The 18,180-nt window shown below is 43.7% G+C and overlaps 1 protein-coding gene across 1 annotated transcript; it reads left to right on the top strand.

The window, feature by feature from the left end:
- The first annotated feature begins 638 nt into the window (after nt 1–638).
- Nucleotides 639–11,135, top strand: LOC122186503 (migration and invasion inhibitory protein). Its single transcript, XM_042883246.1, has 10 exons — nt 639–721; nt 1,996–2,180; nt 2,731–3,198; nt 3,488–3,590; nt 4,053–4,164; nt 4,342–4,400; nt 4,843–4,972; nt 5,307–5,403; nt 6,123–6,231; nt 6,567–11,135. The coding sequence occupies exons 2-10, from the start codon at nt 2,013–2,015 to the stop codon at nt 6,602–6,604; spliced, it is 1,284 nt and encodes a 427-aa protein (XP_042739180.1). The 5' UTR covers nt 639–721; nt 1,996–2,012; the 3' UTR covers nt 6,605–11,135.
- The last annotated feature ends 7,045 nt before the right edge of the window (nt 11,136–18,180 follow it).

Consider the following 18,180-nt stretch of genomic DNA (forward strand, 5'->3'; position numbering starts at 1 on the left):
CCGTTTCCCCATCCCATCTCCACACGCCCTGCTGAACAGTCTGTCCCCTTTTGCTTACAGCCCCTTTAGACACACGGGCCGCTCTCAGCTCTCCTGCAGCCTTCTCTCCTCTGTGCTGCACAGCCCCAGCTCTCAGCCTGTCCTCACGTTCCATCAGGGAGCATTGCTGTGGCCCTCCTCTCCATCTCTGCTGTACTGAGGACCCCTCATGTGGACGCAGAGCTCCAGGTGAGTCCTCCAGAGGGTGACGTGCTACTGCCGTGGGAAACTGCATACATGGTAGTGACCTTTAATCTGTTTTCACAGTGAAAAGAAGAGAGCGACGGTGCTGAATGATCTGAGGTTTTGACATTATGAAGATACACTAAAAATGTCAAGCCTGGCTCTGATTTCTCGAGAATATTCGAAGAAGTAACGTTCAGCAAATACTGCGTTAACAGACTGGCGGCGGTGAATCAGCATTCTCCGTTCCGGAAAAGGACGTTTCCAGCAAGAGGTTCTCACACTTAGCTGCTTTCTCCCTTCCTTGCCGCTTGGGGCCGCCGGTCGCGCCCAGCAGAGCATCAGCCGGGCTCTGCCTCCGCCCCTGTTTTGTCCCCGCCGGGAGGCGGAGCCGCTGTCCCCGCGCATGCCCGGAGGCCGCTGCGGGAACGGCGGAGGGTCCGGGGCTGCCCGGGGGAAGCCCGGAGCGAGGGCGGGGATTCCCGGCTGTGCGGCGCAGGTGGGCCCGGCAGCGTGGCGCGGGGAGGGTCAGAGCTCGCTGCTCCCACGCGGTGCTCTGCACGGGGCTGAGGGGGTTGTCGAGTCTACCGGGCTGGCCTCTTAAGAGGGAAGGGAAAGTAGCACCGCCCCAGTTTGTGCTGCCGGAACCGGGCCTGGGCAGCGCTGCGGAGCTGTTGCTGGAGATGCGGTTACTTCGTTCCCGAGGTGTAGCTCCCTTTCGCAAAATGTTGTAACTACAGCGCTTTCACAAGCTTCAGCCTTAGGCTTGTGCTCGGCAGCTTCATGTTGGTTGTGCGAAGAATGGGTCTCGTGTGGTAAATACCCTTCCAGAAAGTCCTGTGACTAATGTTAATTTCTGAATATGGGCTTTCTAATGAGCAACAATGAAGGGATGCTGTTAGCTCTGTCCTAGGAATACCATGAGAACTTTTGTTTTGCTTAAATCATCTCAAAGAAACATAGTGTCTCAAGACAGATATTTCTGTAAGGCATCCAGTTGTGCACCCTTCTTGTAACTGGAACAAAAACGTGCTGTGGGTTTTTCAATTATTAACACTCCTTCCTTCCCAACCCTCCCCCCCTGTTGTACAGTGTGTGTGTTTGGTTCCTAATGTTGCCAAGGTAACAAAAACAAATCAGATGAACTTTAGGAAAAGGTTTAGGGACCCTTTAGAACAAGAGGTCATAGGGAAACATAGTTTTACAGGAGCCCCTGACTAATAGCTTTTGCCAAAGACAGAGCATTTTGAAGTCTTCCTGCCTGGGGACTGTGGAGGACACTTTAGACTTTGTTTTGGCTGTACTAAAAGAGAAATACTCACTGTTTGTGTGTTGAGTGAGTGTCTAGGTATCATCAGACTGTGAATTCTGAAAATAAGTCTAAAGTGGATTCATGTATGATTGCTCTAGATATCTGAAACATCTTTCATCTGGTTTTCTGTGACATGTGACATTTCATGTTTACTGTTTTCCATGTCAGAGTTTCCTGCCTCTATTTAAATCATATGCCAGTCTCTGGGTAGAAAATACTTGAGTACATGTAGGGGTCAGAGATGTATGCAGCGGTGCTGGTTCTTAGCATAAAGAATTTTGAAGCTGGCTGATTTCTCAAACATAACGTTCAAAGATCAAGACTCCCAACAAACCCTGTGACTTTTATGAAAAGTCATCTGAAAGTGTTATGTTGTTTGTTTTTTTTTTTTTTTTTTCCCATGTCTGCTTCTTCAGTTCATACCTCCATTCATGCAGTTCACCCTTCCTCTGGCTTTATAGGAGGACACATCCATAGGATGGAGTCAGAGCACCTCAGGTTGCGTCAGGCCAACCAGGACCTTCTACAAAGGCTCAGAGTGAAGCAGGAAGAGATAAGAAAAAGTCTTCCCAGCAAGCCGCTTCTTCCAGCATCTCTTTGTAAAAGAGCAACTGCTGAAGCATCTGTCCCCTTGCCCAAGAGAGGGGTATGTGTTATGTCTGTGCTGAAAGTGCTGAGTATCAAATGGGCCTCATATGGTAGGTAGGCAGTAGCTCTGCTTGTAGGGGAGACACAAGAACGTGAAGCAGCTGGTGGAAAATGAAATATAGAGCCCATCTGAACAGTAGCTAGACCTTTGTTGCTTGTCTTCTTGTCTCAGATGTGTTCTCAGTGCAAAGAGTTCAGAGATCAGCTGCTGCCTGACGAATGTAGGATTTTTAACACGAGATAGGAAGGATTATCATGAAACAAAATCCTTTTGTTTCTTCAGAGCACAAAGGCTGAAACTTTGGCAGTTTCTCAGCTTGGGAATGAGCTGCCTTTAGTTATAAATGAATCCCTTTCTTATCGTCTCCAAACACTTAATAGTGATCTCATGGATAACATTAAGATTTTATGTTTTTCCCAACAGAAATTTAAGGGGTGAGTAGACCAGGCTGAGAGGCTGATGCTTCTCTTGCTGAGTAAATTGGCCTAATAAAAAATGCTTGTACTCTTAATGGTGCAATGTGGTAGAAGTGTCTTTATTCTTACAGAAGGAAAATCAAGTTGATGGTGTGTTCACACAGCACGATCCTGCAACGTTGGTGTCTGTGGAACCCAGAGCTTGCACAGCCAGAGCAGCCCTCTGTTCATCACTCAAACACAGCAGCAATGACAGAGGGGTGCAGCAACAAACGAGGATGCAGGAATCAGTTTTGCAATCCTGCTTTCCTGCTAAAGAGAAAAATCTTATACCTGTGCCTGCAGTCATTACATGTGAGAGAGAAACTTGTGGACTGGTTGGGGATAGCCATGCTCAAGGAAGTGCAGAGGAAGACTCCTTCCTTCTAGGACGTGAAAAGAACAGAAGACAGACCACTCTTCCACGTGGTTCCAGTGAGAAGAATGAGCTTAGGGGTCATTTGGACCCATCAGCAAAGAGAGTACAAAGTGAAGAGACCTCCAAGGAAGCCACAACACCTAAATCAATCCTGCTGACATCTCAGTCCAAAGAGTTGAAGGTAAGTGATGAAACCAAAGACTTGCTTGTTTTCATAAGTCAGAATGATGGGGGGAGGAGTCAAGAGAATGCTACATATAAAACATCAGTTCTATGAATTGAGAAGGCAGAGGGCTGTAGCAAATTGCTGTTAGTGCTATAGACAGATTTCAGCCTCAAACTAACCTGGTGCTGTCCTACTTGAACAACTGCTATTTATCTCCCTAGCTGTAGCTATGAATCTATGAATCTCATGCTAGATGTATAGAAGGTCTTCCTGGGTTTGTTTTGTTTTTTGGTTTTTTTCCCAGAAGGAAGCTGGTCGTGTGACTTTTCAAGCTGAGCCTGAAGAACACACTGTGCCTGTGAGTAGCTGGTCCGTGCGTCCGTTCCTGGGCTACGACTGGATTGCAGGTGAATCTTAAACCTGAAGCAAAGCTCTCAGCATGATGTGGTAATATCAAGAGTTAAAACATGATTTACCCTCCATTAGTACTGTAGTGTGGCAGAATTGCAGGCCTAGAGCCCGCAGAGCAGGGATCAGCAGAGGAGCTGAAGTTTTGTCAGCAGCGTTCCTCACCCATGACAAATGTGAACTGTGCTTCACTGAAATAGTGAAGTGGCAACTGTGTGAGAATCCACGCAGCGAATGGCAAAGGTTAGAGGGGTAGCAAGCAACCAAAAATGGATGGATGCATTGAGGAACCAAGCTCACAGCAGAAATCTCTGACTTAATATTGTGATGTTGTCTTCTCCTTATCCTCTTTGGTTCTCCTCACCTTTAGCTTTCTTGATCATTCTGAATTGAGTCTTTCTGTGGTTGCTTCCTCAAATTCACTAAAACCTTGAACTTTTCTCTTTCCTTGACATTCTCAGGGCTTCTAGATACAAACTCTTCAGTGGAAGAAAAATCTGATCAATATTTTGCTGAGCTCCACGAGTTTCGACAGGCCAACAAAGAAGCATGTATCTCTGAGCAGCACATGGAGTAAGTGGGTACAGGGGGAAGGGCAGAAGCAGCAATGAATCCCTTTGAAGTTCTGAGCAGTGGGAAGGGGTGGCTCTGGAGACCTTTGTGTCCCATTCAGAAACGTATGCTTGGAAAAGGTAGGTTTGGAGGGCAGGCACTCCTGTCACTAACTGGTTTGCTTGTGTGTTTCTTTAGGACTGAGCCTCTGGAATGCATAATTCCTGAACAAGACTTGATAGCCAGTTCCCATAAATGTAAGACCAGATCTCTCATAAGTGTTTCTTCCTAACCCTGTTTCTGTGAGCAAACAACTGAGAATTCTTTACCTGTTATGCTGAGTGGGCCCTGCATCGCTTAAGAGGAGGAATAGTGTGTTATTTGTAGCTGCGATTTCTAATCCATACTCAACTTCCTCCTCCAAAGAGAATCGAGCCTTCTAGGCACTGTCTCTAAATCAGTGTCAGGATTTTTTGTAACTTGCTGCAGTTCTCTTTTTTAGTTGATGGGGTTGAGTTTTGGTTTTGCTTTTTAGGAACTTATTTGGGGCAGGAAATGTAAAAGATACTTTAGGGAAAGCAGCACTGTTTCTATAGAAGACACGTATTGCACGGAAGTAGAAGACAGCTGTATATTGCCAGTGTTGAGGAACCTTCTGACACACTAAAAATACTGTCATGTTTCATTATTCTGTGGCAGGTGTTTACTGTTACCGATTAAACCGGCGCCTCTTTCCTGTTCCTATGGATTCAGACTCTGCCTGTCCTGTATGTAAGGTCCCACGTACCCACCAGCCCCCAGAGACACTGGAAGAGCCAGCCTATGTCAGGTAGATGGCGATTGTTACTTTGCCATATGCAGATCTCAGGAGGCAATGGGTAGAAAAGAGTCCAAATGGTTCCACAGATGGTTGCTGTCAAGGCTGAGAGAAATCTCCTGCTTAAAATCCCCCTACTAATTTTTCCATAAGCAGAAATAGTTTTGAAGGTGGTGAGAAATTATTTTTGTATTTGAATTTGGTCTAGAATCAGAATGTACTTTTTAAAGTGTCTAATGAGCTGCTTGCCTGTGTTCATTTTTGGGACTAGGTCATTGAATTGGATAAGGTATGTAAATTTACTTTGCCTTGTGGAGCATGTGTGCAATTACTCCCCCTGTTGCAGGGTAAGCATTCCCAGGTCTACTCTTATGCCTGCCTACAAATACAAAGCTCACTGCAGGAAAAGCTTTGAACCAGCAGACAGCCTTGCATTACCTTCGGTAAGTTGATGCCTTCTTGCAGATACTGATTGCACAACCCAGATTGGGCATGATCTCTGAATGATCTCTGGAGTGTGTCTGGTGGGTGAGGTTCTGATCTGGGTTACTGACACAGCAAGAAAAGCTGTTTGTGCATGCTTCTGAGTTCACACCTTCATATAACTGGCATAAAATAAATAACTTATCTTCAGATGCGTTATGCTGAGGAAAAGAAAGTGCCATGTGTATACTGCTGGGACATCATTCAGCTGATCTGTTTCAATCATCATGCCTGAGAGTGTTCTCTAATATCAGAGAGTTAACAGACAGGTTTCTATCAAGAATCCACATTGTGTAGGGATCAGGCCAAATTTGTAGTGGCAAGGTTGGATTTGAAACTGTTTTTGTAGAGCTGGTCCTGTCTACCAGCTGCTAGAGAATGCTGCAAGCGGTACTGTAGCCTTGCCTTGTAGTGAAGAGGTAGGAAGAAGCTTGGTTTGAGGTTTGGTGAACAGGATGAGTCAGCTGAGACCAGTTGAAGGAGGTCAGGTGTTTGAGTTCGCAAAGTGGGAGATTAGTTCAGAAATAATTAGCCAGAGAAAGGTGGAAGTTTTGCTGCATTAGAAGAACCTTCTCTTTTCATATGAAGCTCCTCAAGAAATTAATTAACCTGCCAATGTCTCCCTGTGGAGGCATACTTAGAAAACGCTGCCATACTGCATTCTTCTATGTTCTCACAGCATTGCCTGGTTGGCTGGGAAAATGCCATTCCTTCCAGTGACCCCACAGTCAGCAGTTTGGATCTGCAAGCTTCACTGAAAGAGAAACCTCACCATTCCCTCTCACCTGGTAAGGATAGCTTGTAAACAGTCGTGGAGATGTGAATTACATGTATAGGAAGTGTTGTTCTGACTCTCTGAAGAGTATGATAATCATCAATGGCTAAGCAAAAGAAAAAGCCTGGAAGATTTTTCTCATATCTCCAAAGAAAGGTTGTTCCCTGTGCTCTGTGAACTAGAATTAAAAAAAAAAAAAAAAAAAAAAAAAGCAAATGGAACTGGATAATAGCAGTGTGTAGACAAAAGCCTGTTCAGCTCCCCAAGTCTTCAGCTCCCCAAGTCTTCAGCAAAATAGGAGCAGTCCCTTATCTGGCATTGTTTGATTAATGATGTCTTCGTTTCCAGAACCTGGTGTCCAGAGTGTCAGGAGGAGCCAGAACTGACCAGCTTTTGAACCTGACCTCCTCAACACTCTTCAGATTAAGCAGTGCTTCTCAGCAGAGGGACCAAAACAAACATGGACATTGCAGAGCAGCTTCACTTGTAAATACTACTGCCTCAGCTGTGGACCACTGACTTGTTGGCCCTGGGAAGGGATGGGGGCAGGGAGTGGAAACAATTTGTTCAAAAATAAATCCTCCAACGAGGAGATTTTTCTTCTAATTTTTGTAGTCCCATATCTCTATGAGCAAGCAATCCACTTACTTCACTGTACAAACTCATGGCTTTTCACTTTGCACATTTTGCAGCTACTTCTAAGCAGATGCAGGAGCTTTCCTACCTAAGGCTTTTAAAGAGATGTGGACTGGATAAGTAGAAGAACCATAGCAACAGATGTGTGCAGGGTTCATCTGCCATTTCAGTTAAGCAAATCAGAAATGTACCGTTATCTGAGAATGCTAGGGCAAGGAATTAGCTTATGAATGGCCTTGTTCAATGGGAAGCATACAGATATGCTTATTTTCAGACATGTGAAGCGTAACAAATGCAAATCACTAATGCCTTAAACTTGAGATACTCAACAGTGTAGTTAAAAAATCCAGTTTATCTTCAGTGTCTGTAGCTACAGGGTACATTACAGAGCCATTATAAACTTGGAAAAGCACATTTTATTACTCAAAAACCTAGAAAATGCCTTCAGATATTTGCAAGTTACACTTACCTCTACTTTTCCAAAGTTTTTAGAGGTTAGCAAAAAATCTTTGTGGAGAACAGTTTGAGAGCAAAAGCAATTTGTTCTGTATGGTTTGATTTGCTTGAACTTCGTGATATGATCTTTCCTTATCTAAAAATGATAAAACAGACGTCGTGTTTTGTCTCCAGTAATCCTGAAAGATAAATTCCTTTCTTAAGAATTCTGGAAGTTATTGTGTAATCTTGACTTGCAATTGCATTCATAAACTTTAAATCAAGTTTATTGGTGAGAGCAAACTTCACAGAAAGCTTTGGGTTTGCACCAGTATTTTCAGCTTCCTGCTGTTCGGTGTTAATTAATTAATGTCCCCAATACTTTATAAAACAAATGTATGATTAGATGTTTTTAAGCAAGGGAGCAGTGTTGCAAGTGTATGAAGCCTTACTGTGTGACTGGAATGGAAAATTAATGGCCTGACTGACTAGTTTTGCTTTGGGTTGAATATTTAGGGTAAAGGGAAAGGAATTGATCACATTCTTTCCTCTGAAGCACGATCCCAAGCTGTCTCTCCCTTTGTAATGTTTTTTCCTATGTTCATACATGCTCTTTCAGATGGAGCTTCCCAGAAGTACTCAGGCTTAAAGTCTATCTATTGAGATAGATAGAGGTAATAATCTGAGCTGTCCCATGTGCCCTTATTGCTAATAAAAATTTCACTTTCACAGGCGGGAGAGCTGCTTCTGGTTTCCATCTTCAAATACTGGTAACTTCAGTTCACTTCCTTGGCTGAACTCTTTCGGAACAGAAAATGTGGTTTGCTTATTAACTTGGAGAATGACCTCATGGCTCTACATGTAGTTTTGTCTCCACATTTGTGCAGAATAAGTTTATATCATGATCCTTTTTGCACAAGGAATCCAGCATTACTCAAGTTTTCCGGAAGAGCTTAAGCAGTGCGCATTTTATTGCTATTCCAAGCAGTTGGCTGTATCAATTTATAGTTGTATTTATAGTTGTTAGCATACAAACACAAATATGTTTTGTGGACAACTTGGTTTTGTCCTTTCATCTGCAATTCAAATCAGCAAAGGCTTTGTAATTGGAGCATGGCTAATATTGTTGATATGTGGTGCAGAATTGAGATCTGATCGTGTGATAGAGAGTAAACAATTGTTTTTTGTTTTCTTTTTGTTTTTAATCGGGACACCTGACTATGGATGTATCTGGTGGCCTCATATTCTAGTAAGAAGGTGGCTCATAGTCAAGTTTCTCATAATATTCGCCTTTAAAAATAGAACCATACAAGAAAATGAGGCTTGCTCCCGTTCTGTTTAATCTGCAGCTGAGCTAAATGAGTGTTTTCCCTTCATATGTGTTCTCACAATTGCTGTGCTGAGGGTATGTGCAGAGCAGTGTGGCTGTTGATTGCATTCAAGATATCGAAGTTACAAATCCTAGTTTGCTTACTTTTAACAACAGTAATGCAGGGAATGACAGGTCATTTCTAGAAAGTGAGGTCAGACTTTCTGAGAACCAGGTTATTTATTTATTATTCTTTTAGCTTTGAATACGAGACTGAATCTCAATCCAAAAGATTAGCAAAGGAAGTTTTATCTGGCCCACAGTGATTATAAATAACTACGAGATGCAATTCTTGAACAATGTGCTATGAGTAATGTGGGTGTGGATTAATGAGTTAAAATATGCTAAGGTTTTGTACAGTATCTTTGTCCTGCAGTAAATGTTATTGCAAACCACAATGCTGTGCCTTTTCATGAAGGACAGTGGCTGAGAAGGCATCTGAGAGTAATTACGAAGGAAAACATCTATTTACAGGTTGAAAAATTGTAGTTATTTAGTGTTAATGGAGCTTCTGCACTTAGACTAGAGTCTGCAGCAGCCAGAGCTGTGATGAAGCCAGAGCTTCTAGGGGGAAGCTGAGGGAGAGATCAGTGCTTGGGATGTTGGGGCTGTGGTTAGGAGAATGTGAGGTTGACCAGGGCCGGATAAGCAAAAGTGAGACTGTGGGAATGTATATGGTAGGAAGTGGTAAGTGAGGTGTGGCAAGACGTAGAGGGCGTAAAAGAAGGGAGTGTGGAAAGAAGGGCTGGATTGCGAAAGCAGGAATGTAAGCTGCGATGTGGGGGGAGTTTTTTGCAGGTCAAAATGGTATGGTAAAGGATAGGATTCCCAGTGGTGTACCCCTATCTCCAGGATTATGTCCTTACCCACAAAGCTGTCCAAATAATCTTGCAGGCACCCCATGGTAGCTTGTTTTCCGTTCCTAGGGGCAGTTGTGCTCTTATATGTCCTCTAACTGTGATTTAAGGAGTTTTGTCTTCATGCGTATTGATGAGCAAGAAAAGGAGCAACCTCACATGCCTGAAATGTACAGGAATCCCCAAGGAGGAGGAATTCTCTACAACAGTTGATGAGGAAGGATGTGTGGCTGATGGGGCCTGGCTTTGTTTGCATTTCCATTGCATCAGAAACTGAGAGATGTTCAATGGCGATCAGGTAGGGGTGGGAAGAAAGTGCTCAAATGTATAGAGAGGTAGCAAACTATTCCCAAATAACTCCTGCAGTGAGGCATAAAATATCCTTCAGGGAGAAGGAAGAAGTCCTCCAGTCTGATGTGTGTGATATCAGTGGCAGAATTTGAGAGAACAGTATATGTAAGTGGCAAAGTTGTGAGCAACAGAGTCGCTTCTGCTGCCACTGAAAGTTGGAGCAGCTCAGTGAGCCCTGACGTTCTTGGCTTGATCTGGAGCATGCTTGTTCTATCTGTGCAGAGGTATTTCAGTTGATGGCTTCCTCCAGTGCCCATGTTCATTAGCTCTCTTGGCTTGAGGGATAACCGCCTGCTGCTTTGATGGTAAAGCTGGTGGTTGACTTCCCCTTTCTGTCTGTTCACAATCCTGATTCATGTGTTGGGAAACAGAGCTTTGCTTACTTAAACACGACACAGTAAATAAAGCATCTGTTATCTGTTATAAAAGACAAGTGTTTCTTAGTAATGGTGTTTAACTGCCGTCAGTGTTGTTTGGTTTCTTTGCCTCCTCTGGGATTGCTGTCAGATTTGGTGATGTCTCCAGATCAGGTGTTTCTTGCTGACAGTACATTTCAGGAATCAATACTCGGTCTTGAATGAGTGTGGTGCTGATTTATTCATTCTGTTTAGTTATTAGCGTGTCAAGGAATGACATCTCAAGAGCCCTCAGGTGAATCATTTGCTTGTGGTAAGAACTTGTTTTTTTTGAGTGATTTCCAAACTTTGATTTTTGGGCTTTCATCTTTTTGGAACTTGGGTTTTCGTAGCCCAGAACTTGTTCAGATGTGATGCACTGAGAAGACACAGATGCGTTTTCTTCTTTTCTCTGTAAAAACCCTTGATTTCACAGATTTCCTGGGTAATGGCAGACCAATGCAAGGACTCAACTTCCTCTTCTGATGGAGTATGGTGTTGGTTTCTGCAGAACAAAAACATGCTGCTAGGAAGAGGAAAATAAGACCATTGCATTTCAGTGTTCAGACATGTTTAAAGTGCTCTCGGGGAAAAACAAACAACCAAAACAACAGTGTGATCCTGAAAATAATCCTACTTGTTTCTTTTGCAAAAGTTATTTAACATTTCCCAAATTTCTCTCCTTGGTTTCAGCAAAAGAAGACTCATTTCTGTTGGCGGATAAACTTTGTAACTCTCAGCTTTTAGATGAAGAGAACCAGAATACCAAGAAAGGAATTGCTACCCAGCACCCGCTCCTTTGTTTTAATGACACGGCCAACCTTTACCAAACATTTTCACTTTTGATTTTGAATTAAAATGCATATGATTGGAAGCTTGGGCACTTTTCCAGTTTTGTTTTACTTCCTAGATGTATCCACAGATACGTATTCCAACAATTCCAACAATAAAAATTACCTATCAGTGAGGAATAGCACTCGTACAGATGGTGTTTCATAAGGAAAACTTGGGCATGTCTTCTCATTATTTGGATTGAGAAACCTTCTTTTCCTTTCTGTGAGGGCTGCTCTGAAAGTAATGCCTCCTATTCTATGATGTTGGCCCACGACATCAGGTGCAGATGTTGGTGGGGTGGCACTAGAGGTTGAATCTTCCACCAATATCCCATTATGTTTTGTTGTTGTGTGACAGATGGCAGCAGAGGGGCAGTCTGACAGAATGGCCTGGAGGTGTGTATGAAGCGAAGGTGTGGAATTTAATTCCTCCATGTGGAAAAAATGACAGCCGTTGACATTCGATGCTTTGAGCCGATAAAGACGGGCTGCGTGGGCAGCATTTTCCAAGCAGCGATGCCATCATAGCAGCTGTGAAACAGTGGATCACCTTTGCTGGTGGAGGCTCTCGTTCATTGCTGGTGAAAATGCAATGGTGTTCATGGTGACTGTGTTGAAAAATAGTTTACTGAAACTGAGAATTTGCTCAAACTATCATAGAATGGCCTGGGTTGCAAAGGAGCACAACGTTCATCCAGTTCCAACCCCCTGCTGTGTGCAGGTCACCAACCAGCAGCCCAGGCTGCCCAGAGCCACATCCAGCCTGGCCTGGAATGCCTGCAGGGCTGGGGCATCCACAGCCTCCTTGGGCAACCTGTTCCAGTGCCTCACCACCCTCTGGAGGAAAAACTTCCTCCTATCATCCAACCTAAACCTCCCCTGTCTCACTTTAAGACCATTCCCCCTTGTCCCATCACCATCCACCCTCACAAACAGCCGTTCCCCTCCTGTTTATACGCTCCCTTCAAGTACTGTAAGGCCGCAATGAGTCTCCCCAAAGCCTTCTCTTCCCCAAGCTAAACAATCCCAGTTCCCTCAACCTTTCCTCATGGGAAAGGTTGTTACCCCTCTGATAACAAACGGTGTTATTGTGCTCTTTGTAGCTGTTGTCCTTTCCCTGGAAATAAATAGGAGGCATTACTTTTGGAGCTGACACGTAGCAAGGATCCAGAGTTATTTTGCTGAATTCAGTAGTTTGTATGGATTCATGTTTCTGTAAATGTAAGCAGAAATTATTGTCAGAAGGATGAAAAGTGCTCATAACGTCAGTAATCTTCTGAAGGAGTGTGTTTATTCCCAAGGTAAAATAGCAGTTGATATTGCGAACGCAGTCGGATTGTAAGTAATTTCCTGTAGATGATGGAGATCTGCTTCATTCTGAAACAAGCAGTTTGTTTGGGAATTGTTCAGAGCCTTACAGGTGAACTTCCTGGGTTAAATGCTTTTCTGAAATAAATGTACCTGCAACGACCTGTCAGCTCACACAAGCAACATATCTGAAAGTAGATCTGTGAAATGACAGGGCCCTGCAAATGCCTCTTTTACCTCTTTGGTTCTGTCCCATGCTTGAATCTCAAGCTTCTGAGGTACTTTTCAGTGAATTTATATAGCATCTTCTGCCGGAATTACAGACTGGAAATTGTTGAATGCCTGAGCAGATATTCCATTTTGCTTCTGCTCATAATTGAGTGGCATCTTCTAAAAATTGGGGGTGAAAACTGCATCTGATGGTTTTGTTTCAGTGCGCAAGAAAATCTTGAGTAAAACTCCTAGACTGGAGTACAAAGAACTGAGTCTCAGCGTAACGTTGGTGCTCAGCATTTAATAAATTTGTCATTAAAATTTCTCTGCACATGCAACCTCCCTCTAACGCAGCTTTTATTTTCAGTATCTGATCAGTCCAAGCTTCCCTCGTCAGCTGTTTTCCTCCTTACTCAGCTGGTCTCCTTCCTCTGCAGTCCTGGTTGGGAGTTTCTCCTGGTTCTAAGCTGTTTCATCCCTTGAGTTGATTCTTCTAAAACTAAAGGAGTCAGTCTTCCTCCTAGTTTCAGTTTCTGGTCGTGTTCTGGTGGGGAATACAATGATGATGAAGGGAAAGTCGCTATAAAGGAAGTCTGGTTTTGCTCTTGAAAGCCCAGGTGGGAACGCAGTGATGTGAAGTTTTCCTTTAACCGTTGTGGCCATTGTGTGTGAAGTAAAAAAACCCAAGATATTTATGGGCCAGGTGAAGCTCAGCAGTCCTGAGAAGAATAACTGCGATCAAAATCAAATCATGTAAACCTTGAGCATGCTTCTGTGGCTACAACTGCAGACTTCAAGTAGACTTTCTGCGTGGGTGAAGTTATGAAATAAGAGGTGAATTTACTGCAAACTGCTGCAGTTAATGGGCTCTGTAGGCAGACGTTCTGTATGTTTAGAAACTAGCTGGAGGCAAGCGCATGCTTTGTTTCTTGCCTTTTACCAGTTCTTTCACGCAGCTGATGGCTTTGTTGAAGCCTTCCTGCATTTTGTGGTTGGGGAGAGGAAACCATGAGCTTTGCAGTACTCCAGACAAAGATTGTGACATGATTTAAAACCGAGCGAAAGTCAGAAGTGGGTGCTTGTGGATTAATTTGTCTGAGCGCCACGGCTGGCATGTGGGAGAGCGACTGCTGTTGGGTCGTGTCAGTTAGCAGGATGACTTTTGCATCGAGTTAAACTGGCACTAGGGACGTTAAAGGAAGGGCATGAAGGGCCTTCACATGATAGTTCCTGCCCAGTCTTTGCTGCCCACCATTTTCCATAGGGCTGTAATGGTCAAGTGGCTGTCCTCTTGACTGTGGAAGATGCACTGTTGAAGGGTTCAGTACAAGTGGTGTTCAAATACCACCTCATCTCTGTCAAGTGCCATCTCACTCTCTGTGGAGAATGGCAATGTGCAAACCCAGCTCTCTTTCAGAAGCTGCAGTTGGAATTACTGAAAGTACAGACATGATGTGATCTTTTTTCTAAGGTCATCTCTCTCTCAGCCAGCCTGTGGGCATAGTAATTCTGTGATCTGGTTTTGGTTTCTTTCATGGAAGCCAAGTCTTTCCCGAGTGCACAGAGTTCTCTGTCAGCTCTTCTCATTTTTCAGTCTGACTCAAAATGTGCTTCAGTTTTGAAGCTACTATGCACTGAAAAAAAGACATTTTACATAGGTTCTTTTTTTCCCTCTTATCTCCCTCTATAAAGTAGTAGAATTAGTTGAGAGGATAAAAACAGACTTCTAAAATTGTTGCCCAGGTCGACTTTATATAAACTACATTTGTAAAAGAATATTGATTGAAAACGAGGTGCCATTATCGTTACTGTTCAGATGATCCATGTGACACGTTTTAGCTGCTTCAAGTTTTTGTTTCAATTGAAATTTTCAGTGATTTAACCCAATCAAAAAGTGAATATCCCAGCTGCTCAAAGGAGTTATGGATGTCCCCTTCCTGGAGGTACTCAAGGCCAGGTCTGATGGGGCTTTGGGCAGCCTGATCTGCTGGAAGGTATTTCTGCACGTGGCATGCTTGGAACCAGATGATTTTTGATGTCCCTTCCAAGCTAAACCATTCTAAGGATAAAATTACAGACGTATCATCATGTCTGCTTTTGCGTATAAACAAAAAGCCCAAATCTTTGATGGCAGAAATTGAGAAAATTTGGTATTTTAAGCCTAGCAATAGTGACTTTGGTATTTCTAGAAGGCTAAAGTGTAGCACTGCTACACGCTGTTTGAAGGCTGCTCTGAAAGTAATGCCTCCTATTCTGTGATATTGGCCTACGATGTCAGAGACAGAGGTTGATGGGATGGCAGTGGAAGCTGAACCTTCCCACCAATATCCTGTTGCATGCTGTTACCATGTGGCTTTACAGCAGCAGATAGGTGATGTGATGGAATGGTGTCTGGCACAGGAGTGCATATGAAGCAAAAGTGTGGAACTGAATCTCTTCACATGGAAAAAAAAATGGCACCCACTGACATTCATCAGTGTTTGCTGAACATTTACGGAGACCAAGCAGTGGATGTGAACACAATGAGGGGTGGGTGTTGTGTTTGAGCAGCGTGACAGAGCCTGACCTCCTCTGGTGGAGTGTTTTACAAGTGTGGCATGCAGGCTGTCGTTCATTGCTGATGAAAATGCATTGCTAATGGTGCTGACTGTGTTGAAATAAGGAGGCACTGGTTGGACTTGATGATCTTTAAGGTTTTTTCCAACCAGAGAGATTCTATGATTACTTTCAGAGCAACCTATGTACTATTTAAAGTGAGGTTATGTTTGCATGGAAGCAGTTGGAATGAAATTAGTCGATGGGCGTTGTGTGAGAGTTTACAGATGTTGGCTGAAGCAGGACTTCTTGCAGAAAGACTCAGATCAGCTGAGAACATCCTTTTCCTCCCAGAAGAGAGAGGTTCTCTGCTTTCTGGAGTGCTCTTCCAACTTATGGCTCAGGGTCAGCAAGCAATTACTGGTAACAGCACTTCTGAACTTTCCTCATCGGGAATTGGCAGTTTTGGGTAGGTGCTTTTTGACACTGTTCTTTGTAATAATAAAAAATAAACACATTATTCTTTGGGAACAAAGACCAGGATGCATCTCCTTCCGTTGGCTGTTCCTTAATTGCCAAGGAATTTTCTGTGTTCAGCAAGAGCAGCCGATTGAGGCAAAAGTCCCCAGTCACAAACAAACACGAACTGGTTGGTTCTCCTTTTAGACTGCTGGTTTGCATGTGTGCGAAACTCTGTATAAAGCAAGGAAGTTAATTTCTTTTTCTATTACTTTTACTAGAGCACAGAAATGATGTGAAACTGCCTAGTGAAGCTACTGTTGCAGAAGTGACTTGGGATTTCCCCTGTGTATTGGGATTTTATTATGATCCCACCTTATTATAACCCATTTTTTTCCTGCTGGGAACTCTTGTTTTAAGTCACAGAATCACAGAATCACAGAATTGTAGGGGTTGGAAGGGACCTCCAGAGATCATTGAGTCCAACCCCCCTGCCAAAGCAGGTTCCCTACAGTAGGTCGCACAGGTCGGCATCCAGGCAGGTCTTGAACGTCTCCAGAGAAGGAGACTCCACCACCTCCCTGGGCAGCCTGTTCCAGTGCTCCGTCACCTCACTGTAAAGAAGTTCTTGCGCATGTTTGTGCGGAACTTCCTATGCTGCAGTTTCCAGCCGTTTCCCCTTGTCCTGTCTCCACTCACCACTGAAAAGAGTCCGGCCTCGCCATTCTGCCCCCCACACCTTAGATATTTATAGACCTGGATCAGGTCCCCTCTCAGTCTCCTTTTCTCAAGGCTGAACAGACCCAGTTCACTCAGCCTTTCTTCATAGGGGAGATGCTCCAGGCCCCTCACCATCTTCGTGGCCCTCCGCTGGACTCTTTCCAAGAGATCCCTGTCTTTTTTGTACTGGGGAGCCCAGAACTGGACGCAGTGCTCCAGATGAGGTCTTACCAGGGCAGAGTAGAGGGGGAGGATCACCTCCTTTGACCTGCTGGCCACGCTCTTTTTAATGCACCCCAGTAAGCCAGTAAGTCATTGCTATATTTAAACAAGTATATAACAGCCTGTGTACTTGTTGATCACAGTGGACAAATATATCGAGGTAAACTGGTAAATCACTGTAACTCCACAGGTCACGTTGTCAAGAGCTCCTGCACTGTATTTTTCCATACTGCAGTGTGCCTTGGTTAATGAGACATAATTAAGTGGATTGATGAGTATTTAATACAAAGAATATGTGGCACAAAGTAAGGATCAACACAAGATAGGCGTAGAGGGATAGAATCTTGCAGATCTGTGGCATACTCAACATAAATGAGATACTGAATGTGTAACAGTACTTACACAGGTTCAACTGCTGTCAGCTACAGCTTGTTCAGACTCCCATTGCTTGCCTACTAGGTGATGTTTCTCAGTGAGATCATGTTGCACCAGTATCACCCTTCCACCCACCCTCTTTGGGTTCTGAGTTCCTTTCAGAGAAGTTCAATGTGTTGACTTCACTTATAATACCTGAAAATATTGGGATCCTGAGTGTTCTCACTGCGGGTCGTACCTCTGTGTTATGCAGCATGCATCCCACCAAACATTCCCTTTCCTACTGCTGAGTTTCAGCATCTGGTGTTGTTTCGTCGAGCCGAGCAGCAAGACACTGCAGTGCTCTTCATCAGTGCATTGTGGTGCTCTAAATAGCAGTGCTGACAGACACTGAAATACAGATTTTAGACAAGGTTATTTTGATGTGTCTTTTTCAATTCAGCGATCTCCTTTATGTGTCTAGTGATGCTGAGAGATGATATGTGGTTTTAGTCCCAGTTATGTGTTTAAGAGCACGAGGAGCCAGTGCATGTGAGACTAAAATCAGCCATCTCAACATTAGAAAATGCCATGGGAGCTTTTGTTCAAACGTGTGTGACTATGCTGCTTCTGTAGTATTCTCTCAGTGCTTCCTTCCCTCTGTTAGCACACAGAATGTGCTGAAGGAATGGCTTGGGTCTGAGTTAGAGACTTCTTGTGGCTTACCTCCATTACTTATGGTTCCATGTGCTCTTTTGCTCCACGTACCCAGCGACACTGGAGGAACCTCTGACTTACAGGATCTTCTCTGAGCCCCTCAGCCCCATGCAGCACATGGAGATGAGCAGCACAGATCAGATAGCTGCGCTGAAAATTAGCTAAATATTGGCTAAACTGCTGAAAGAGAAAACGCCAAGCAACTTTATCTTCAGTATTTCACCTACAACAAAAGGAGGTTTGATGTTAGATGCATGTAATCAAATCAGCATTTCAATTCATAATAGCGTGCTCATCGAGGCTTTTCCATTTATCTGGTAGGCATCATCCCCTGACAGAAGAACAGAGAAATGGGGTTGTTTGTTTGCTTCGATTTGTTCAATTCTATTATTATTTTGAACTTGCATGGAGGATTATTTTCTAGGAAATCCAGGCAATGTTTAGAGAATGGCAGCGTGGGTTTGTTTGAAAGCTGAGATGCTTCTGTGCCAGTTACTGATAGGGCTCCTGCTGGAAAGCCCCTATCACTGTGTTTGAGATCAAAACACACCAACTCTG

The sequence above is a fragment of the Lagopus leucura genome, unplaced genomic scaffold (genome assembly GCF_019238085.1).
Source record: "Lagopus leucura isolate 7727_CA_CO unplaced genomic scaffold, USGS_WTPT01 Super-Scaffold_100037, whole genome shotgun sequence".
In the NCBI taxonomy this organism is placed as follows: domain Eukaryota; kingdom Metazoa; phylum Chordata; class Aves; order Galliformes; family Phasianidae; genus Lagopus; species Lagopus leucura.